The 23,203-nt window shown below is 47.4% G+C and overlaps 2 protein-coding genes across 4 annotated transcripts in view; one reads left to right on the top strand and one right to left on the bottom strand.

The window, feature by feature from the left end:
* NGEF (neuronal guanine nucleotide exchange factor) overlaps positions 1–7,979 on the bottom strand; it is a 52,304-nt gene extending 44,325 nt beyond the window's left edge. The window contains exon 1 of the mRNA XM_064517010.1: positions 7,728–7,979. The gene's annotated coding sequence lies outside the window, so the exon portion shown is untranslated. The remainder of the gene's footprint in view (positions 1–7,727) is intronic.
* NEU2 (neuraminidase 2) lies at positions 562–21,637 on the top strand. 3 transcript variants are annotated; one of them, XM_026109733.2, is made up of 9 exons: positions 562–679; positions 1,115–1,173; positions 1,275–1,370; positions 3,860–4,032; positions 4,609–4,679; positions 5,630–5,778; positions 16,958–17,064; positions 18,491–18,695; positions 20,510–21,637. In XM_026109733.2, exons 8-9 carry the CDS (start codon positions 18,495–18,497, stop codon positions 21,446–21,448), a joined length of 1,140 nt encoding a protein of 379 aa, XP_025965518.2. In that variant the 5' UTR covers positions 562–679; positions 1,115–1,173; positions 1,275–1,370; positions 3,860–4,032; positions 4,609–4,679; positions 5,630–5,778; positions 16,958–17,064; positions 18,491–18,494; the 3' UTR covers positions 21,449–21,637. The 3 variants fall into 3 exon arrangements, with proteins under 3 accessions (XP_025965518.2, XP_064373082.1, XP_064373083.1); XM_064517012.1 differs by lacking the exons at positions 562–679; positions 1,115–1,173; positions 1,275–1,370; ... (1 more) ...; positions 4,609–4,679; positions 5,630–5,778 and adding an exon at positions 12,902–13,038; XM_064517013.1 differs by lacking the exons at positions 562–679; positions 1,115–1,173; positions 1,275–1,370; ... (1 more) ...; positions 4,609–4,679; positions 5,630–5,778 and having other exon boundaries at positions 16,891–17,064.
* Positions 21,638–23,203: the final 1,566 nt, after the last annotated feature.

Here is a 23,203-nt window from a genome sequence, read left to right as displayed (position 1 = left end):
AAACCACCAGGTGATGCATGTATAGCATCACTAGAGGTACGCATTTTGACTCACACATAATTCAGCCTCCAGGAATTTGACAGATTAGAAGTTTTACCTGTCAATGTGAAAAATGGCATTTACCAGCAAATGCCATGAATTTGCTGTTGTACAAGAGCAATTGAGCTTGGGAACATTAGATAAAATGCTAATAAGAACTGTAAAAAGGACTGCGATTCCTAGAGCAGTATGGACACAGGTGCATGGATGCGTGTGGGAAACAGGGAAACTGCTGCCTCTGAGAGGGTGGGCCTGGATGTATTTAAAACACACGGTCTGGCTATGGACACCAGCAGCTAACTGCTGGTAACTGCTGTGCTACGGGGATGTGCTGGTCGGGATTCAAGGGGTGTGAGGTACCTAATCGAAGATGAGAACGACTGGAGCAGCAGGCCTTGCACCCTGGAAGCTGAGATTGCAGCTGTGTAGCCTGGTGGGTATTTCAAATGGGTTTAACCTGGCCAGGCTGTGATGGTGGATTTTAGTGTTGGTTGATCACCTTGCTCTCCTTTTGCTCAGGCGTTTGCTGCCTCCCGCAACACCCCAGCCAGCGCCTGCATGTCCCACGGTACCTGCTGCTCTGCACTTCTTGACCCCTCTCTCAGCTGCAGTTTTCCAGGACTCCAGCACAGCAAAGCAGGTAGCTGGATCATGGCAATTTTGCTGCCTCTGGTAATTCGCCACCCTGGGTAATCACCTAATTTATTGTGCCTGGTGCTGGTCCCAGAGTAACAGCCTTTGTCTCTGGGGGGATTGCTACCACCACAAGGCAACTGTTTGGGTTGTACCTGTACTCAGTCTCCTACGTGATATAGCGGTGCAGTAGCATGGGACAAGTGGCTCTGCTAGCTGGTGGGTCCATTGCTTTATTAAATTTCTGGTTCCCCTTTAAAATTAGGTGAAGTATATTGTCTTCCTGAAAAGTCTTAAGTCCTGTACTTGGTATATACTTAGTATATACCTAGTGATTTTGAAACAACAATAACGAAATGCTTAATTTGCCAATGTTCTACAATGTTGTTGCCAAGATTGGAAGAGCGATAAAGATTACTTGATTAATTTGTTGCTATATTAGAGACAGGCTGAAATCTCCAGCTGTGCAATGCAGGAACATTTTGAAGCAGGAAATAACAGGTATGAATATAACCTGACTGTATGGTTGTTCTGTATGGGGGCATACAGTCGCAGAAGGTGAGGAGCCCATATCTGATTGTCTAATGTGCTCATACCACCAGGGACAAGACAACAGCATTCCTGTGCTTGAGTGGACATTCAGAATACTCAAGGAATGTATCGGACCAGAATGAAGGCAGGTGCTTTTAATACAGAAGGTAATGAACCACTGCAATAAGTTACCTAGTGATGTGTTAGTTTTGCCATCATCTTAAATTCTGACATGAAGACTTTTTTTTGCATTTTGGGCTCAGTGCAGAAGTTATTGGCTTGGTTGTAGGGTTTTTATGCCAAGAAAGGCAAAAGAAAGGACCGTGTAGTCTTCTGTTCCTTCTTATATGTTCATTTTTCTTAAGTATAAGCCTTTTTAGTGACCTCATCTGGAAGGTTTTACACACTGAATGTAGGAAAGGAGCTTTCATGTCTATTTGATGAACTAGATGGAGTTCTTTTAAGATAATATTTTTTCTCCAACCCCTCAGAGTGGACGTGTTTTTTTTAGTATTTCTTCTTTAAATACTGTCTGAATGTACACGCAAATGCCTGTTTTGCTGCATTTTATCAGTTTCTTTCTAAAATGCTTTAATTATTTTGGAAGTCTTGTGCAAACTGAAAATAAACCTCTGCCTCCCACTGCCATCAGTCCCTTGCTACATCCTTGCTCATGTATTAGGCATTGATTCTTTTTTAATTGTTTTAATTTTTTTCCCCCTCTCTTCTTCTGTTTTAAATGGAGTGGAATTTCATCTGCAAACTATTTCACTGTGCATCCTAATGAGGCTAAAACAGCTCTATAAGGATGGGGCACAGTCCAAAATCCAGCAGCAGGTCTTACTCATCAGCTGCCGCTCTTGCTCACGTGGGTGCCAAGCCCTTAAGGAGTGCCACGCGCGGGTGGGCCCCGCTGAAGGCGCTGGGGCTCCACACGGGCTCCGGCCTGCGTCTGCACTGGGAGATATTTCTGTCTGAGTCAGGGGAATAGTAACACCCACAGACTCAGCCCTAGGCTCTGGCAGATTTAGCTCTCGGCAGATGTAGCTATGAATTCATTTAGCCTCATCAGTGGTTTGAGCCAATGCACAGACTTTAAACTGGTGAAGGTGAGGTGCTCTCACATGTCCTGTTGAGCTTCCCCTGCTACACGGGGACTAACTTGCATCAGAAGGATGCGTGGTAACTGCCTATACATGTATTTTTGTTTCCTTTGTTACTGGTTGGGGTAACCCCTGCTGAAAATGTTAACAATCCTGACTCTTCCTTTTAGATAGCTCAAAGAGGCAGTAAAGCACACGTGCCTGTCCAAGACAAAGTTATGTGAGATTTCACACAGGAATTTGAGTTATTTAGGTGCAAGGCAAAGGTATTATTTGATTAAGGCACGGTGGTGAGGAAACCAGGAGGAGCATGGGAACAGACTGACCAGAAACTAAGACAGAGACCAAAGAGTTTTATGGTAGAAGCCAGAGAAAAGTTGAGACTGTCTGGGGATGCTGGCTGAAAGAAATTGAAATTGTTCGATTCCACATGTTTTCAGAAAACAAATACTTTGCACGCAGTTTGTAAATAAGATTGAATTCTATCATCAGATTCTTCTAACTGAAGCAAACTGCAACCACCCAGATTTTGAGCTAGCCTTTCGGGTGAAAAGGGGCAATAGAATGGTTTTATTCCCATGATTTGGTGATGGTACCTTATTTATAGCAAGCAAAAACAAGAGTGAATTATGCAGTTCATTACACACTGGTGACAATAAAACCTTTATGTCTTGCACATATGTTACAGTGAACCTGTTTTAGAAACACTTCAGAGACTAAAAATAAATGCATTGGATTTGTTTTATATAGCCTTTCAAGCCATGTGCTTTAGACACCATGAGACTAAGTGAACAGAGTTTACAGAGAGAGAATAAAATAAAACCTGTACATTTAGAACAGCTAAAAATGACTCAGCTGGCCTTGCTAGATATAAAAATGTTTCCAAAATTAAGTCTGGCAACTTGGGACCTTCTATGGGTAGGAGCAAGTATACATGTGTAAATGTAGACAAAAAATAAGGGCATCTTATAAATGGTTACTTACATATAACAGGAATGGATACATACCTTCACACAACTTTCTCTGCGTGAAAAATGGAGTATTTATAGCAGCTACTCTGTATAAATTAACCAGTATATAGCAATATAGACTTAATGAATAACTTCAAATAGCAACATCTTTTTCTGCTGGCAGAATGATTTATCTTTTTCCACTGTTTGCTGATTCTTTACAAGTCAAAAATTATGATTTAAAATACATTCTTTCTTTTAAATGCCATAATAATTGTAGTCACTGCTCAAAGATACATTCGTTAGCTCCATGTATCTCGTAGTGGAGACACTCTCCCTCTGTGTAGGGAGAGTCAACTACATTTTTAAACTGCATGGAGGAGCAGAAGTGGAAATATCCAAGCCCTTCCGTTTTTCATTCTAAGCTGTTAAAACTAATTAAACAAAAACCTGACTTTAGTTTTATTCCTTTTTTTAAATTAGTGCACATGCCATGCCGTATATCCCTGCTTGAAGATTTTGAGAGAGTCTTGAAAAATGAAAGGTATAAAAACTCGCCCTGCTCCCCTGATATCACTGACACCTCTCTCTATCTACTAACAGGAGCTTCTGCCTCTGGAGGAAACCCCCCTTCCCCTCTCCTGCTGCTTATGAAGTATTGTTGCCTCTCTGATGCCATCCCATCCCTTACTTCTGCTTAGAAGATACTAGTGAAAATTGTCACTAAGAAGCCATGGTGTAAAACTCATTTGGTTTTCTAGGCTTATTCCTGGAAGGTAGGTGAATAATTAAAAACCCAGTCATCGTTGCTCCTTGGATGGTGGGACTAGACCAGCATCAGCACGGGGCCAGGTGCAAATCGCAGGACGTAGCCTGAGAGCACAAGATACCAACGTAATGTGCAAGCGCACCAGAAGGCCCTCAGCAGCCTGCTGCTGATCTGTCCTATTTTACAGGGTTGCACATGGGAGTTGTCAGTCCTCCTTCCTTTTCATTTGAACCACATGAAGCCTTCTAGTCATGGAAAGAATACGCAACATAAAGCTTAAACTTTGTCCAGAAATGTCACAGCCTCTAAAAATTGAAGGAATCTGGTATAGAAAGTTTAGTTTGCGAAGAAAGGGTTCATTTGAGAGGAGGATATGACAAATAACGTCCTAGGAATAACACCTCACTGAAAGCAGCAAGGTTTAGTAATGCCAAGGTACATAGAAGATGGGATTAGCACATGTCTTGGTTGAAGCTTTTCAGGACAGACTGGTTAGCAGGCAGGCAGACCCCATGTCCCTGGGGCAGACAACACTTGCACTGCTCTTGGGAAAAAGTCCAGCTCTATCTACTTCTATTTCTAGATTTGCTGGTTGCATACTAGACGCTTGTTATGGAAGAAGTGAGCACGGATGGTTATTTGAACTGCAGAGAGGTAAGAACTCAAAGGTTTTTTTATTTGAAAGTATTCATACAGGAGCAGGTAAAGTAAAGGGCTGGTTTTGTTGATCGAGGAATAGTAGGGCACTCAGTTTTTCCTCCCTCAGTGGTCATTGGGTGGAGGGTGCAAGGAGTGTCTGTCTGGGGAGTCTGCCTGCAAACTCCTAGCTGCAAGGGAGCCAGAAGTCAGTGAAGACATTAGAAGCCTGTTAGACTGGTTTCTACTGGTTTGAAATGCCAGGTAGGTTTGGAGTGCTGCTGTGCCAGGCTATCCTTGCCAGCTGTATCAAGATAAATTTAAACCTGTTATCAGATGATGCAGTTTTTATGGCCTGACATGCTCTTTGCATGTGCCTTTAGTACTCAGGAAAAGTACCTGACTGACAGCTCTGGCAATTAAAGTCGGGAGTGTAGTGCACCAAACCCGCAGCAGCAGTGCAAAGCGCCCCTCCAGGAGGGCCCCCGAGTGACTAGGGAAGACCCCGGCAGAGAGGGGAACCTGCGGGACTGCTGCTCCCGGGGCAGAGCAGTCTCTTCTGTGGTGCTAATTCTGGCCTTCAGCAGCCACAGCCAGAAGCCCCACGTACTTGCCTTCATTTGCCAGCTACAGCATTAGACATGGTTGCACCACGAAAAAAGAATAAAAAAAAAAGGGGGGGGGGGGACCGTGCAGTGCTCTTTTGATGCATGTGTATTGTAAATCCACAGTAAGTCTCCACTGTGTGTCAAACAACTAATATCCCAAAGACACAGGCTCCTAAACCATAGCTGTTGATAGCTTCACCCTAGTCTACAATACTACTACAGTAGCTTGAACTGCATATCTACAGCTATGTAGCTAAGGATCAGTGTTTAGCCAGTGCGTTTTCCAATGGTTGTCGATAGTGCAGCATCTATGTTAACTAGAAACCAATTTCTCTGCTAACCGCTCGGTGTTCCCTCCAGCGTTGCCGCAGAGCGAAAGCTCACCCTCCTGCACCGGCCGGGGGATGGACGATGGCGGCGGTGGATTCTCCCTGTCAGCGTGATGCCAGCAAACGTGGCTGGGCTGGAGCGGGAGGCCGGCACAAACCGGACGGGCTGTGCTGCAAAAGGTTGGCAGACCTTTCCCTTTCAGACCTTGCTCACCAAGAGCAGCCGTTCTCCCCGCTCCATATGCAGTTTTTAGGCAGGGAGGGAGAAGGCTGGGTGAGAGCAGGGCATCTCATGACTGTGGCACTGAATCAGGTCCTGTGAGAGCCGTGTTCATTGCTCAGCTCTGCTGCAGTTCCCTGGGAGATCTTGGGCAAAGCAGGGATTTTTCTGGGTCTTAGTTTCCCATCTCTAGAATGGGAATAACATGCTGTGGTATACAAATACTCCTACATTTCCAAGTGAGCTCCTTGAGCAGGAACTCAGTATATGTGCAGAGCACGACAGGAGGGAGCCTTAGTGGATCAAGCACCTCTACACAATACTGTAATCAAGAAAAAATGAACCAGTTTGGGTACTGTCTCTTTTTTGATTTTTCATTTGGTATTTCCTGCATTTCTGCCCCCAAGTGAATATCGGGCATTTGGTATTTCCTGCATTTCTGCCTCCAAGTGAATATCAGGCATTTCCACTAGATTTCTAGTTCCTCACGGTCCCTGTTGTTCTCCTCAGGTTTTATTTGAGCTGACAGCAAGTTGCTGTGTTTGAAGGGGCCGCTATTTCAGGAACGGCCCCTTTTGCAATAGCAAAGTCCAAGTTTTGCTGATAATTCGGGCAACTTGCTAGACATGTTTGCTGGTAGACATCTGTTTCAAAGATGGTTTTGGGTAGGAAAGAGAAGAGAGGGAGGAGACAAGGTTGCTGAATTGTTTTCGCTTTTACTGACTCTTGTCAGTTTTTCTTATTTTAGACCTAATGGGGCTGCTTCCGTGGGGAGCTGCTTGGAAGCATGAAATGTTGCCTCAGGGCACTGCTACAGTAAAGACGATGATATAATTGCCTATAGAAATCACAGAATAAGCTACTTCCAAAAGTAGGATTTTTGTACAAACCCCAAGTATTGGCCACATATTCAGGCACAGATAGCGGTAATTATGAAATTAAAGCCTTTCAGATTGCCTTGCAAATGTCCTCTCCAAACTACGGTAGCGTGGGGCAATGGGTTCTCTGTCTCTTGGCACTTCTTTTCTGTCAATTGCTGTGTTGTTTCGTATTTACAGTTGGTATTAAAGTAGATCAGATTTATCAGTCCCAAAGGGAGTTTGGATAAAATCAGACCTGGATAAAATGTCTGTCTAGCTCTTAAAATGAATTGCAGCCAATTAGTCCTTTTTGCAGGCTCAGCAATGACATCCTAAAATCTTTTCTACCTTTTAGTGCAATTCTCTACTTTCAATGAGATCTGGAAGTAGCAGATCTGTTGAATCTGCCAATAGTTTGAAATCTCAGGAGGTAGCTTGTTCTTTAGAGGGTTGAGTCCCTGTTTGCTTTGTGCATTTAAAAATATACATAATTGCTGGGATGGAGTTCACTGCTGTGCTGGATGCACAGCAATTGGTCTCCTGAGGGTGAAAGGAAAGATCAGCTAAGGGGATAGATCAGGCTGCCATTAGGGGAAAAACAGGCTGTTTTTCATATTTCCTGTTTTTATTTTTTTTAGAGCAAGATCACACGTAAACAGTTGCCAGGAAAAATCACAACTTGTCCTGCCCCTGGAAAAAGGGAGACAGCTTGCTCGGTTGGTTTGGGGGATATTTGCTCTTTAGTTTGTCGCATTAATGCCCGTTTTGTGCAGCCTGGGTCTCCCCACTGACTAGGCTTCCTCCCGGCGGTGGTTTTTATGCCCGTCAGGCTGTGCCGGTGGTGTTTGTCTCCTTTCTGTTAGCCAGTGTTTCAACAGTGTCACTACTGTGCTGTGTCCGGGTTGCTCAGGACTCCTTCGGATGACTTTGCGCCCAGAGCAAAGTCGGTTCTTTCCCAGGCATTGGCTTTGTGCCTTTGTTTGTTGCCTGAGGTTTCTTCCTCAGACCATTTCTCTTCCAGCCTCCCCCCAGAACAGGTTTTTACTCACCTGGCAGTCTGGGTCTGAACCAGTCTCTCATTTGCCGTCTGGATGAGGTATGTCCAACAAATCTGGACTAAACTCCCCCAAGTTATAAGGAACTTGCAGTTGAGTGCTGGCTGCTGAGGCAGGTACGTCCTACTGGAAATCTGTGTCCTTCAGTCCTTGTGCTTTCTATCAGTTCTGATCGAAAGGGAAGCTTTCCCTCAGACTTAGTTTGCTCACTTTCCAGAGTCACAGCAAACATAATTTAAAGGAACAGCTTTCCCTTTATCCAGATAAGTTAGTATAAACATGAACTCAGCGTCCTTTGCACTGCTTGTGCCAAAGGTTTAATGACAGGCCTTTGTTAAACCTCCCATATAAATCTTTAACAACTGGGCGAAACTGTGGTCCAGATCTGCCAACTCACGTTAATGGAAACAGTAAATGGTATTTCCTTACACGTTTAAGGCCCGCTGGCTGAGCCGCTGCTCTTGCTTTACATTATTTACAGTCATTTGAGCTGAAAAGGCCTAAATGTTTATGACTATTTTTAGGTTGCCATTTTTTAATTTCATGGGTGTTCACATACCTGGGCATTGGAGTTGGATATAGCAGAGCCAGCCCGGTTTTATTTTAATGCTTTTTATATCTTTTCCTACCAAAGCCAATTGTAATTTTCTCCCCCGAAAACTTTGATTTCTTTTCCACATTGTGCTGACATTTGCTGTTCTCCCAAACGGGCTTGCTAGCTATCATTTGAATGTCTCTCTTCTGGGGTCAGCTTAGGGCCTGCTGCTTCAAACAAAAACAAATAAACCCATAATTCCTGTAGATAACTATGCAGTGCTATACTTAGGAGGGAAGTTTTCCCTCATCCTTGGATAACTCACCCAGTATTTTTAAGGCTGCAGTTTGAATGACTCTTATAAAACATAGTATGTCGCCTGCTGAAGTTGATGCTAGTCTTTCCCTTGATTTTTTTGAAGTTCACTGAACATGCAAAGTGTCGTATTCATCTCAAAATATTTCGGTTGGTCATGACATTACCCTATTCCTTTTAAAATCCAGACCTATTTTTCCCATGTCCAGTCTGCTCCAGGGAAGTCCACATGATAAGCGAGTAGAGCTGTGGCTCATCCGAGGTCAGTTATCATAGCTTCGTGGTCACCAGTGCGATAGTGTCCCATTACGTCAGCTGAGGGCCTGGCCTGGGCAGAGAGGGCCGTCAGCAATTAGTTCTCTAATGATTAATCAAGGTCACCATCAGACCTGGCTTGTGCTCCTGGTCCGTGAGCTGGAGGACCACGGGAGTGAAGGATGCACTGCAATTTGGGCTCCTCTCTGTCGCAAGAGTTGCTTCAGGGTGAATCTGGCAGCCTGGTGCTGCAGACTGGCCCGCGTGAGTGTCCCAGGGGCGGCGGGGTGCGAGGAGCGAGGGCCTCAGGTGTTACTGCATTTTTCAGGCACTGGAGTGCTCCAGTGACTCCTTACCAGCTTTGTTGTTTCGAGGGCTAAATAAATCCAGTTTCTACAATCCCCTTTTTGTATGTAAATCTCTCCACCTCCCTTCCTTTGCTTTCCTTGAATTGGGTCATTAATTTTGCTACAGAAAATAAACTATATATTTTTTTCCTTTCCAAATGAGCAGAGTGAATGGAAAAATGATATAGTGCCTATCATAGGCAGGCTGTCCACTGGACGCTGTGTTCACAGGCTATGGAAACTTCCCTGGGATAAACCTGAAACTCATAGGTGGAGCGTCAGAAGCATACAGATCATGCGGGGATGTCGTTGCCCTGTGAGTTGAGGGAGTAGATTTGGGGGATTTTGACCAACTCTTCCCACTGGGAGGAGAAATTTGTTTTAAGCGTTAGGCTGTTAGTTACTGGGAAAGTAAACACGGGGAACACTGCCCTTTGCTCACTCCTCCTGATGCAAATCAGAAGTAACTTAAGTGGGGTCAACGGAGTGCGAGATGGGTGTGAGCCCCAAGAGAGGCGAGCTCCTCATCCCTGCTGCTTTACAGCAGCTCCTTTGCCCTTGCAGCTGAGGAGGATTGTGAGATGGTGATTTCAAATGCAAAGGCTCATTTCCCTAAGCAGAACTGGAATAAAAACCCATCGTTTTTCTCCTTGTCCGGAAATCCAAATCTGCCTTGTCCAGTGAGCCCTGTGCCCCAAAGAGCTCTACCATTAGCACTTACACAGGCTACTTTCATTATTATTACTCTGGCTTTTCCTTGTTCTTTTTCCTGACAAAGCAGGCTTTCCTGCAGGTTGCAGGTCCACAGGGTTTAGGTTCTGCCCAGATGATGCCATATTCCCTGATGTCTAGAGAGCAGCCTGTAGCGGCTTAGCCGAAAACTTGCAGAAACGTGCAATTGCAGTCTCGCATGGCCTGGCTACCTGTAAGACCTCTTGATTTTAACTAGCTGCCTGACTGATGACAGCTGCTACACCAGACAGCACGCAGGCATTACCTGGGCTGGGCTTGCCTTTCTGTAGTTTAACAAAATGATGAATTCAGGCTTAAACTGCACAAGGGAAATTGCTATACATATGCCAGCATACAATGACATACCTATACAATGACATACATTGATAAATTTTGATGGACTAGATATCAGTCTTTCGTTAAATGTAACCTTTGTTGTTTTCCTATTAATCTCTTTTCGTGTACACGCGCTACCATGAACTTCTAAATTCTTTCTTAGCCTTCTTTGGAAGCTCTTGCTGTCTCTTTCCTGAGAGGTGGCACCCGAAACCGAACATGGTCCTCCAAATGCAAATGCTCCATTGTTCACTATTCTGTCGTTATATTATCTTCTGCATTATTTTTATATCCTCTTATTAACGCACCCACACACCCCATTTGCATTTTTTAACCTTTTTTAAAACATTTTCATTACAACAATCAGATATAAGAGCAATGAAATAAGCGTGGAATAATAGATGCAAAGAGCTTGCTTCTCCTCAGACCTATACCTATTTTAAACTTCACTGGTGCCATGATTTTGATTTACACCAAAAAGAGAGGGGGGATCAGACCCAGCACATTCACACTGAGAAATCCATTTTTTATAGGTAGCAAGGAAGGGCTCTATAAAATAGTTACAGCACACAACACGTTGCTTGGAGAAAGCACTTTTTCTTTTATAGGGAGGTAACGTTTTTGCAGGCGGAGGACTGCGGTACGGGGCAGCGTCGGAGGAGGAGTGCTGGAGGCCTGGTTGCTGGGAGCGCCGGGCAGCGGCCGTGCCGGGGTCGGACTGCTGCTGCCTATGCTCCGGCTGCGCGGTCGTCCTGCACGGGCACCGGGGCCTGCCGGGGTTGACCGGACAGCAGGACTAAGCCTGCGCTCTTCATTTTGGTAGCGTTTTTTAGCCTTTCTAAGCTGTTACCTTCTTCCCGCTCTAAGGAGAGAGACAACCAGTTTTACGCTGCAGCCAGGCAAGGTGATTTCTGTTAAGCAATTGAGCATTTATGGGTTGTCTGGCTGCAGAGGCAAAGCGTGTGAGTCAGAGTGCCACCTGAGTAATGCCCTGTTAGCCAGGGAGCACTGAAAAGGTGAAGAAATCCTCAAAACAATCATCCATATCTCACTTTTGGGCAGGCTGTACCTTAGCAGCCTCTTCAGCGTCTCTCTGAATTGTTTCCGTTGTACTCAACTCCAGCTTTTCTCCCAGAGTCACTGGTAAAAGTTATTGTCTAGTGTATACCAATGCCCTTGTCTCTGGAGGGGTTTTTCCTCGCATTGACTGTTGTTTGATTCCAGGTAGAGCAGTGAGATACAGGTGCTTCAGGATGCAATCCTTTAAATCAAAGTTCATAAACATAGGGTGTTGTCTTATGGTACAGCTGATAGGATCTAATGTCTAGCTCCCACTCGGAGATGGACCTGCTCCTCCTGACAACAGCTTCGAGCTCCTGCTCCCTCTCCTACTGCTGGTCCTGCTGCTCGTCTGACTCCTGAGGAAGCAGCTCAGGGCACTGACCCAGCAGAAAACTAGTCACTTTTTTTGCTGGATTACTTTTCTGCCAGCTTGACATCCTCTGATGTCTTGCCAAGGTAAGATGAGCATCACTGCCAACACAGGAAGGGATACAGGGTTGCTCAAGAGAGAGGGAAGATGGTAAAGCAGCAGCATCAAATTAAATTGGGTGGTTGTAAATCCACACCCTTGCAACTCCTTATTTGGCTTGCACAACTGCCATCAAGTGAGGGGGCTTGGTTTCCTCCCTTTTCCCCTGTTGGCAATATCTGGCTGTAGGATTGTTATTTAGTTTTTTGGGTTTTTGTTTTTTCCTGGGTTACTTAACAGCTAGATTACTTCAGAGATAAGAAGCATTAATGACAGCAATGGGAACACACGAGAGAAGAAGGGAAAGCAGGAGAAACAGCAAGGAATGGGAAAGGCAAGTCCATGTCTGACAGCAGCAGCACAACGTTGGATCTGTAGCCTAAGGCAGTCGTGAGACTGTGCTCCTGATTTGCTCAGGGGCTGCCTCTGAGCCGGCCGGAGCCTCACCTGGGGGAAGGTGCTGCCGTCCTCTTCTCCCCGAGTATCCCACCACAGGGCCCGTGCCGGCCCCTGGGCTCGTGCTCTCCTCTCCTTCCCCCTGCCCGACTCTGCTCACTAGCTCACTGACTGCAGCTGCCTGAGGTTTGTCTCCGGTAACACTTGCACGCGGGAGCGGCGGCTGCAGGCACTGGCAGGTCGTCCCTTTGCGAGTGGGGGGCTCCCGTGTTAACCCACTTCTTCATCTAGGAACAGTGTGCTGATGGGTGGGAGGTGGGCAGAGCCAGCCGGGAAATCTTTCAGATTATCAGAGCACCCTCACCTGCTGGTGATAACCGCTTTTGGGGTTCTTTTGGCAAACTTTCCTGGAGCTCAGGAGCCCTTTGCAAGGAATCCCTGGGAGTCCCTGTGCTGGGAGGAACTTCCCCCTTCTCCAGACAAGGGGATGGGGAGGTAAAGCGGCACACTGAGCTCCTTAACCATTAGCAAGAGTAGCTATTCCACCATCCTGTCAGCCGGTTGGTATATGCTGTTTAATTAGTGTGATCATTTAAGTCTTTTGCTAGCATTTGTCCAGCTCAGATGGGACCTCCCCTTACATGCAAAACAGCTTTGCTATTTGAATGTGGGCTTGTATATACATGCCAGCTGCTACCTCTCCTTGGGGAGCCAAGGCAGCTGACATCCCTGCCAATATAGATAATGTTTTAGGCTGGAGACTAGTCAGTAAGACTGCGGTGATCCTCCCTTTTATCCAGTCCAATAGGCCTGCTTTTTCCCTTTGACGTGACTTCGAGAAGACACAGAGTGGAAGAGGTATTTCTTTTGCTAAAACTTTTACTTTTCCATAACACCGGGCATTGCTAGGAGCTAAAAAGGTGCACACAATGTTTTGTGGGCTCAGTTAGAAGTGCAGTTCGTGCCGTCCGCCGCCAAATGTATGCTAAGAAAAATACTGCTGCTCCATGTAATGCCTCTGCATTGCCAAGAAAACCCTGTGCTTGAAAGCACGGGAACCACTGCCAGGCTGAGCCACAGCATTTTAAAAGCAGGACTTGGCTGATTATGTAGGAAAGCATGTACTGAGGAGGCTGAAAATGCCCTTGTAAGTGCTACTCTGTACGAAGCTTTCCCGCAAGAAAAACTTTTTGTTTCTAGTGAAGTTAAAGAGTTTAATCCAGTTAGCTGCTAGATCAAGGTAAATCTAGTTTTGTGCCTTCTCAGTTTTGAATTCTGCATGTATTAAAGAAATCCGAGTTTGCTGTTTGCAGGTCGCACTGGTAACTCCTTTCCGAGCTTACTTTGAGGGCGATTTGTTGGACGAGTGTGCTGTCTGTGGAGAGCGCTGCCCGCCCTTCCCGTGAGCTAGGTTTCGGGTAGGATCCGGTCCAGGGGCACGAGAAGGCTGGAGAGAAGCGTTTTTGGGTGCTGGGCTTCGGCAGAAAGGGGCACAGCCAGTCCGGTTAGCACGGGGGAAAGGCTTACGCGCAGGATTGCGCTATGTAGCACGTGTTTCAGGAGCAGACTGGCTCTCCTATGTGTTAGCCCTGTGCAACTGGAACGTGGCTTCTCCTGGTGCCCCTCTATGCAATATCCCAGTGGAAATGTCATCTTTTCTTTAGAAAAACAAAACAGAAAGTGTGTTTCAGCATAGTGTTCAGCCAACTTTCATCAGTTTGGAAAACACTATAAATCCCGTTGTGATGAGTGGAGAAGGGCAGGAGCTGGATTCTTGTGCTCGTCTTGCAGAGCAGGATTTTAATTGGGCTTTGCACTTGACGCTGTATTTTTTTCCTCCTCCAAAAAACCCTCCCTTGGGTAGGAGGTGTTTGTTTGCTTGGGATCTACCTGAATCCCTTCAGGAGCCAACTGACTCCCGCGCAGAGCAGCAGAGCGCTCGGATGGGGACCGCGGGAAGGGAGTTCAGCCGTTACCTCATTTCTGCCCGTTTGGTTTTAAAGGCATCCTGCCATCGCAGCTGGGACCCAAAGGTGTTAAGGACAGGTTTCTAGAGAAGCCAAGGCCAGTGAAAATGTTATCTTTTTTAGTCACTTTTCTTGGAGAGGGTTAAAGCAAATAAACATGCAAGGGCTGGTCCTGCTCTGTGGAAAAGCCCGCGTGAGCTGCCGTGGAGGGCAGAAGGGGCAGGAACAAGAACCCCCTCCCGGTGCCCGCCAGCTCCCACCCTTGGCTGCAGCTTGGGCTCTTTCCAGACCTCGGACCCATCGTAGACTTGTTTGTTGACAACTATATTTCTTTCAACTCTTCTCGTGTGCTGGAAACACACTGCTTTGGAAGTCACTGTAGCTGGATAACTTGCAAACTCTGTGAGCAATGTTTTCCTCCAACTTAACTCCCCCCTTCTTTTACGTATTTCCGCCTTGCCTTGCTTCCTCCCTGCCTGCGGTGAGGGGCTGGAGCGCAGTGCAGCAGCGAGAGGAATTGCAGGTAAACTTTGGTCTCCTTGAACAGGACACTTAGCAAAGATGAGCCTGGGAATTAAATTCAGAACCCCACTAAATACCATAAAACTGGGAGGAACACTAGTTTAATGGCTGATGATTTCCCTGAGTGATTTCCCTTCTCCCTACTAGCTTCTCTGTGGTCTGGAAAAAGGTATTAGCCATCTCTTTTTCTCATAGGAAAGAATTACCTTATCAAATCCTCCTTCCCCTACTAGCCCACATGCTAGACTCACAAGTCCAGTTAATTTTTTTTTCCTCCCCAAAAATGATCTGATACAGGTCTGAGCAATACATCCCAGCTTGTACACAGCTCTGCAGTCTCCTGTTTGTATTTCAGGCCTTTGTGTTCCCAAAGCTTTCTCTCTTTTTCCCAGTTACATCTCTTGGGCTATCGAAAGATATTGCTATGATCTAAGTGCGACTTGCCTGTGTCCTTAGATCGTCCTGGCTACAACACTACCACCTTCCTCCTTGCAGGCCCGCTGGTGGATGGCATTTCGGTCGGGCTCAGGAAGAGAGTAGCATCGTGGCCCCGTGTATCCCTTGGCAAGCGAGTTTCAGAGAGGACGGGCGTGTGCGATTTGAACTCCTGCAGCGCTCGAGTATGAGCTTTGGAACAGGCTTCCTGCGGCTGTCCTGCTGCTGATCTGCTGATTTATTCAGGAGAGGGTACCTAGTGTTCTTGCCTTTGAAAAGGGGCAGAGTTTAAGAGAAGGCTCAGTTCCTTTCAACTGGCCGGAAAAGCAACTAAGCCAGCACTAAAATTCTTTATATTAAGAACTTCAAGCTTATGTAAAAACTCTGCATTGTTGATTTTCTGCAAAAATCAGAAACTCTGTTGTGACTCAATCTCTTGAGGATTGAGGATCCACCTAGGAAGAAGGTAGAAGCAGCTAAATACTTTCTTTAAGCGTACTTAAGAAAAGACTGCAGAGTCTCTGCTCAGATGGATATATAGCGTTGTGTGTGAATATATACATATGTACGTAATACACGCATTGTGTGGAGGGGGTATATATGTGTATGTGTGTATCTATGTGTACACACACACTCTCACGTATCCCTGTATGGTCTCTGGATAGATGGCAGGGTCGCTTGGTTCTACCGCATTCCTCGGTTGTGCTGGAGGATGCCGTGGCCAGGAACCTCCGGCTTGTTTCTATGGCAGCTATTCCCAGCCTTATAGCATCCCACCTTCCCTCACTCCCCATTTGGCAACAAGAGGAAAAGAAGAGCACTGCGACACCCACGCTGAGCAGATCTGTGTTCCGGCATGGAGGGGCTAAGAGGAGGAGCACAGAAGATGGCTGCAGATGACAGGCTTGTACGGGGGGGACCTGGGTGCCGTACGCCGTTCCCCTCGCAGATCCCCGTGCTGCAGCGCTGTCTCAGAGCCTTTCCTGCAGCCTGGTCTCTCCCAAGCACCAGGGCTTTGTGGGGCAGCCCCAGGTCCTTTTTTTGCCTCTCTCTTGCCCTACCCCGTCAGACAGGGCACAGGGACCCAGCAGCACTGGGTGCAAACCAGGCACACTGGGATACAAGTCCCAGTGGGAGCAGGCTTGCAGTACCAGCATGGGTTAGGGAACCTCTATCGCACTAGGAAGAGACTGACTAATCTCCCTTTAAATAGCCTAGAAGCACTCTGAGCTTCTGTTACAGGAGCCGCGAGAACGCAGCCAAGACCATGGTCTATATAAATAGCCAAATGCATGCTGGTATGTGCTGTACAACCCCGCTATCTGTTCTAGGGAGGTCTTCCCATTTTCTTCATACTGCTGCATGGATAGCTGAGATCAATCCCTAGCAATATTTCTGTATAGGAGCGGTTCTGCTGCATTTTTTTTTTCCTTCAGACTGCTGTATCTTCAGTGACGGAGAGGAGGGAGAAGCTGCCCTTTTGAGACAGACCTCTGTCTCCGGTGGCTTTGCCTCTGGGTGACAACGGGCCTGAGCCTTGCTCCGGTCTGCACAGCTGGCTTTAGCTAATGCAACGCGGTTCAGAGTTTTTTAAATCCGTAGTACGAGTTCAAAAATCTCATTGATATTTATAGCATAGGAAAGGTGAAAGCAAGGAATATTGCTTTCTGAGCGCTTGCTGTGTAGCTGTGGATCTGGATCAGAGCATAATGCAATTGTCCTGTGTCTGGAGGCTGAACTTAATTCATCCAAGCTGTCCCAGCTCAGTAATCAGCACTGTAAAGAAAACATTGTTAGCCAGTTTATGTAGTTAGGCTGGCTGCTAATAACATCTTTTCTCTCTTGTAAAACAGAAGGGTGAAAAGTGCTCTCCAGGTAGATACACCTTCTCTGCAGCTGCATAAGTGGCTTCCAGTTTGCCTCCATCTAGTCCTGAATTAGCAAGACAGCCTTCAAAAAGGTAAGGATCTGACACATAGCCAGTAGCCACTGTAGAGCTTTCCAAGACTGAGGTAAACAGGAGAATCCTTAACTAAGAGCATTGCAAGTCTTGCCTCAGCTGAGGTAGGAGGCATTTGAATTTCTTACTCATAGTGTATTGTCATCTTCTCCCTGCCATCCTACCCACTCGATGCGTCAGAGATCTGAGGCTTGGGGTTTTGGTGTTTTTTTTTTTTTCCCCTTCTTCTTCTTCTTTTTCTTCTGCTGCTGAGCAGAGGATAATCAGGCCTTCAGTCTCTGGTGCATCATGTCAGAGATCTTTTTTTTTTCCTCTCAGCAAGTGGGTTTTTACCAAAGTAGATCAGTTCATGGGAGAGGCTTGCTGCAAGAGGACTTGGGCAGAGTGGGCCGGAGGGGAGGAAGAGGGACTGTGCAGGGCCGTAACACAGAGCAGGTGTGTGCAGCCATCTTCCCTGGTGCCCCTCGCCTCTGCCTCTCTCGCTGGTGCTGCTCCTGAGTAGCTGTACGAATGACGAGGCTCCCGCCTGACCAGCGTTCCCACCCAGTGCCTTACCCAGCACTAACTCCATGCAGTTGATCACTGTGTTTTCAAGTGCTGTGGGGCCCTTAGGAACCTGTGCTTGGTCCTGTGAGTCACTGCTTGGCTGCTTCAGGCAGGCGACAGTCCTTCCTCTTCCAGTTAGGAAATCTGCAGGGCCCAATCCCAGTTCTTAAGCCCAACACCTTGGGCCCTCACCTGGCACACTCAGACCTCTGAGCTCCAGCTGGTTGACACCTTCCCACTGGGACCATTTAGACACCATTAACGTCTTTCATCTGATAGGAGGGGGAAGAGAAGTGCTCTTTCTTTTTCCACACTCAGTGCTTACCACCTTTGAATGAGGGCATAGCTGGGGTCAGGAGTTGTCTGTGTGTGTCACATTTATGGGATTCAAAGCTCACATTTGGCAAAGCAGAAATTCCGTATTGGATTTTGGAAACATCATCAAAAAAGGACACTAATGCTCTTCTGAAGGGAAATACTATAATTTCTGATTATCAACAATCTTCTCAATTACAATGCAAACCCACAAAAATCCCAGCCTGTGAATTTCATTAAAAAAAAAAAAGACCACCAACACCACAGACAGCTTTTTCATTAACTGTATTTAATGTACTTACCTTACTTCATTCCAGTAAAATCAACCAGGTGGTTCCCAGGGTAAGTCTGGTCTGTGTTGTGAGCTAGTATGAGAACACGTGGGTTCTGTTTGGAAGGGCACAAGAAGAAAATGAAACCGAAAGGAGAGAAATTGCATTTCAGTGCAGGATAAGTCTCCTTGAGCAGGGAGGGCAAGAAGTGATGGAATCTGCCCCAGCCATTCTCATGCTTTGCTTGGCCAAGAGCGGGTCAAAATGCGGTGCATTTCTTCCTCTTTCTCTAGCACAATGGCTTCGCTTCCTGTCTTGGAGCAAGAGACGTTGTTCCAGAACGGCACGTGGAGCTATCGAATTCCGGCCTTGCTCTATCTGCCGCGTTTCAGCACCATCCTGGCATTTGCTGAGGAACGGGAGGATGTGGTGGATGAACATGCCAAGCTAATCGCCATGCGCAGAGGCGTGTATGACCCAACCACGCACCACGTTCAGGTACCAGCATGGGGAAGAAGTGGGGGAGACTGCCCAACCGTACTGCTCCCCTGTCCCCAGATGGATTGAATGTGTCTGCCCTCTGCGGTGTAGGTAAACAGCTCTCCTTCCCTCCAGATTTAGGAGTCAAATACTGCCTGCAAGTAATGCAAATGTATTATGATAGCCACTTGAATTCATCCCCACTTTTGGGCAGTCACTGGGGAAACAAAGCGGGGCAGCAGCAGTAGATTTTCAGGGGATATCTTTGACTATTGCTGCAAAGCTGGGGAAGCAGAGAGAGACGGACTGTGAGAGAGAGTGAGCGTGCAAGAGAAGGGAAAAAAGTCCTGTTGCTACAGCAAAGATGTAGAGGAGAGACAGAAATGGGGAGTATCATAGGGATGGGGAGGAGTGAATTAGCAACCAGCGATGATTTTTTTTTTTTTTTTAATTCATCCTCTGGGAACTGATTTCTAGTTTAAAAAACAATTGAGAACAGCTAGTCTCCCCACGCAAGAGTGTCGTCTGGTTTATCTGTGCCAGTGAATTAGCTACCTTATAAATCCACCAATTAATAATAACAGTTATCTTGCTGGGTGACTGGGGGTGGTAAATACTCTATTTATATGCATTTGCAAATGCAAGAAATGATTTAATGTTAAAAAAAAAATGTTTATATTCTTCTATTCCAATCTTTCATCAGTAACTGGTTGTCTTAGATTATAGACTCTTTAGAGCTGGGGTCTGCCTCTGTCTCACAGGAGCAGCCTCAGAGCCCACCTGCACTGTCTTATCATCCAGGTAACACCTTGTGTAACCCCCTCTAATTCAGTTAAGTAGAGCTCAGTTGGTCATAAACTCAGCAACTTCTGTTCATACAGTAGAGTTTCTTAAAACAGAAATATTAAATATCTCCCAAAAAAGAAATACTGGTTGAATAGGCAAAGAACAGACATGAGCAAAAAGGGCAAACAGCAAGTCAGGGTAGAAAAGCTAATTTACATAATTGCCACTTTTTTACCAAGCCAGAAACTCTACATAGGAATAATCTTTTTAATCGCAACAGAAGTGATAGAAACATGATTGTGCTGTATGCTCTTGCACATAAAGAAAGATAGAGGGGCAGGAGGAAAGATATACTTGCTCCGCTACTGATTTCCTGTGTGATGTCTGACAGCTCAGGGCGCAGATTTTCACACCAGACTGTGTGAAGCCGTGTGATCAGCTCCAGCAAGATACTGCACTGCAGGATGAGACGCCCATTCACGCATTGATCAAAAGGGAAGAGTAGGAGTCTCAATGGGAAAGGAATTTGTCTGCACCCAATGTACCTGAAAGGGCTGAGCGAGCTGGCTTCCTAAGAAGCACTCACACAGCACTGTGTCTATAACAGCGTATTTTGACCACTGTGCCTCTCTGTGTGTCCATATATGTGTGTGTGTACATATATAAATATATATATATGTGAGAATTTCTGAAAATTCAGCTACTGTAGTTTTCTACACAGCGTCATTGGGCACTGATCATGTTGAGAGACAGCACATCAGCTCCTCCATGAGTAGTAAATAAAAAGGAGATCAGCCCACCTATTCGGTGAAATGTGAAGTGCATGAGCACAGTGTTATCCGAATAATATCCATTTATTTTCATTTACCCTTGGTGATGCCAATATATCATCTTCTCATTTCTTGCTCTATCCACTAACTTGTTCCTTCTCTCTTGTTCTCATGCTCTGACCTGTAACTTTTTGTCTGGGCACCCTCCCTCTGTAACGTGGATTTATTTGTAATGGTGTGTTGCATTCTCGCCTCCCTTCACACGGGCCCTGGCAGTGGAGTAGGATGGAGACCATCGTCAGTGCGCAGCTGAAGGAGCACCGATCTATGAACCCCTGTCCTGTTTACGATGAGGTCTCGGGGAAACTCATACTCTTCTTCATAGCCGTCCCAGGAAAGATCTCTGAGCAGCAGCAGCTCAGGACAAAGATCAACCTGGTACGTCTTTGCCACGTCACCAGCTTGGACCAGGGCTGCACTTGGAGCGCTGCCCAGGATCTCACCGAGGGGACCATTGGCACCGAGTACAAGAACTGGGCCACTTTTGCCGTGGGACCAGGTCACGGATTACAACTGCTCAACAAGGCCCGGAGCCTTGTGGTTCCTGCCTACGCCTATCGCATCCTCGACCCCAGGCAGCACCCGTCCCCTCACGCCTTCTGCTTCCTCAGCTCCGACCACGGGGCCACCTGGGCGATGGGGCACTTCGTGGAGGAGGAGAGCGCGGTGGAGTGCCAGGTGGCGGAGGTGCGGGCGTGCGGCCGGCGGGCGCTCTACTGCAACGCGCGGGGCGGCGCGGGCGCCAGGGTCCAGGCCGTCAGCTACAACCACGGGGTGGACTTTGAGGGGGGCCAGCGGGTTGAAGCGCTGGTAGAGCCTCCCTCCGGGTGCCACGGAAGTGTCGCTGCCTTCCCAGCTCCCCCTGATGCCAGGTGCCAGGATAGCTGGTTGCTCTACACCCACCCTGCGGACCCAAAGGGCCGAAAGGATTTAGGAATTTGCCTCAACAAAAGCCCTTTAAATCCAGCATCCTGGACAAAACCGAGCATCCTCTTCAAGGGCCTGTGTGCTTATTCGGACCTGCAGTACATGGGGGTGGGCCCAGATGGCTCACCCCTCTTCTCCTGCCTCTTTGAGTTCGGGACCCACAAGCAACACAAGAAGATAATCTTTGTCATGTTCACTCTGAAGCAAGCCTTTCCATCAGAGACCTGAGCGCCAAACCTTTCCAGGATCCCTCGGAAATCCGCCTTTCCAGGATCCCTCGGAAAACTGCCTTTCCTGGTACTTCTCACTTTTGCTTCTTGTCTTTCAGCCAAAGGTTTTTCTTACTCCTCTTTTGCCCTCAGTTTGTTGTTGGCTTGCGACGTCTATAGATTGCAAAGTCTATTAAACACGCTGAAACTAAAAATGTTTGGTTTTGTTTTCCTTTGCCTGTTCTCCCTTCTCGCCTCTCCCTTTGGCTGCCATTTTAAGCATCTCGTCCTCAAAACAGGCACGGCTTTCGCACGAGGCTTTCGTGGGCCTCCGGCAGGCTTGACGAGGACGCGTGCGCAGACAGCGCGGGGCCCGCGTGGACAGAGGTGGCAGCGGCTTTACGCTGAGCTGCGCTTAGCAGGCTGCGGAGAGAGGCCCCCCCTCGGCCTGCAGTTACCTCCCGCGGAAAACGGCGGTGGCTGCGGTCAGGTGTGCTCCTCCGGCAGTCCTGCTGGAAACGGTGGCTGGAGGGGCTTGCCGGTCTCGGGCTGTTCCCTGCCCGCACTGCAGTCGGGGTTGCCTTCCCCAGTCCCCAGGCCCCTCGGAGCCGGATGCCTGTCCGGCTTAGCCTCTCCCTCGCTCCCCGTGCTCTCTGCTCTTGCCTCGTCGCCCTTTTGCTTACGCTGCACAAAGTAGCTGCAGCTTCTCGTGCGCAAGGAAACTGCGGTCTCACATGGCCCAGCCGTTCCTCTCCCGCGGCAGCGGGACACGCGCAGGCCGAAAGCGACGTTCAGGGCTGCGCAAGTGGCAGAAGCGGCACTTTGCCTGTGTCAGCAGTGCAGGATCGGGACAGGTCTGCAGAGGGAGCTCCCAATTTATAGTCAGGAGGGGAAACAGCTGCTGGTCTTCTTAATGCAAGCACTAAGCTATAGTCCGTAGAGAAACTGCTCTTAACTCTGGCAGTCCCATGTCTCGAAAGTACGGCTCCTGCTGTTAGGCCGCGTTATCGGCATGTGGGGCAGCATGTCCAGCAAATAACGTTGCCCTGCTTCCAGCAAGCTGCAAAGGCGTGAATGTGAGAGGAGGGGGCCCGGCCAAGCCCTGGGCAGCGTGAGAGTGCTCGAGCTGGAAGGCTTTCCAAAGCAGGCAGATTTTCAGCAGGTTTCCAAAGGAAACGGCTCCAATTCTGGTGAGAGAGAGCCTCTTCTGAGGCTCAGGTGCGCTCTGAAAGGAGGCACTTTAATGTGCTTTAAGAGCCAGTCTGTGCTCGTGTGCCGTGTGCTGCGTGTGCCTGTGTGGCAAAGGTGTGCGTCTGCTCTGTTGATGGAGGAGGAGGGTCCCTGGTTTTTCTCACTCATCTAGGTTTGTTGCAGGGCGCCTGGAGCTGCTGTACGAAGGGAGCGAAGCGATCTTAGAGCCCGCGCAGCTACGGCTGTAATTTGCCAGGCCTTTCCCAACAGCAGGTCAGTAACACGCTGGGCCGGAGTAGCTGCAGAGCACTGAGCATCTCACTAACCCGTACTTTGTGGCTATTATTCATCTGCTCTTTTGATGTAGACCAGAGTCTAAACACGCTTTTGTGGCCAATAGCCTGTTACTGATGCCTGATGAGGGAATGCTATATTTAGACTCCAGCACAGCCAAGGGCTGTGCTGTAGATCTAACTTCCCTTGTCAGGCATACTTCTATTTCATGGCATGCAAATGCCTCTTAGAGCACTTTTCATCTGGCCAAGCCCAGCAGTGCTCTTGCTGATACACTGCAGGCTGGATG

This window comes from Dromaius novaehollandiae, chromosome 9, assembly GCF_036370855.1.
Source record: "Dromaius novaehollandiae isolate bDroNov1 chromosome 9, bDroNov1.hap1, whole genome shotgun sequence".
Classification (NCBI taxonomy): Eukaryota; Metazoa; Chordata; class Aves; order Casuariiformes; family Dromaiidae; genus Dromaius; species Dromaius novaehollandiae.
The sequence above is the reverse complement of the archived record's forward strand: the minus strand, read 5'-3'. Positions and strand labels throughout refer to the sequence as shown.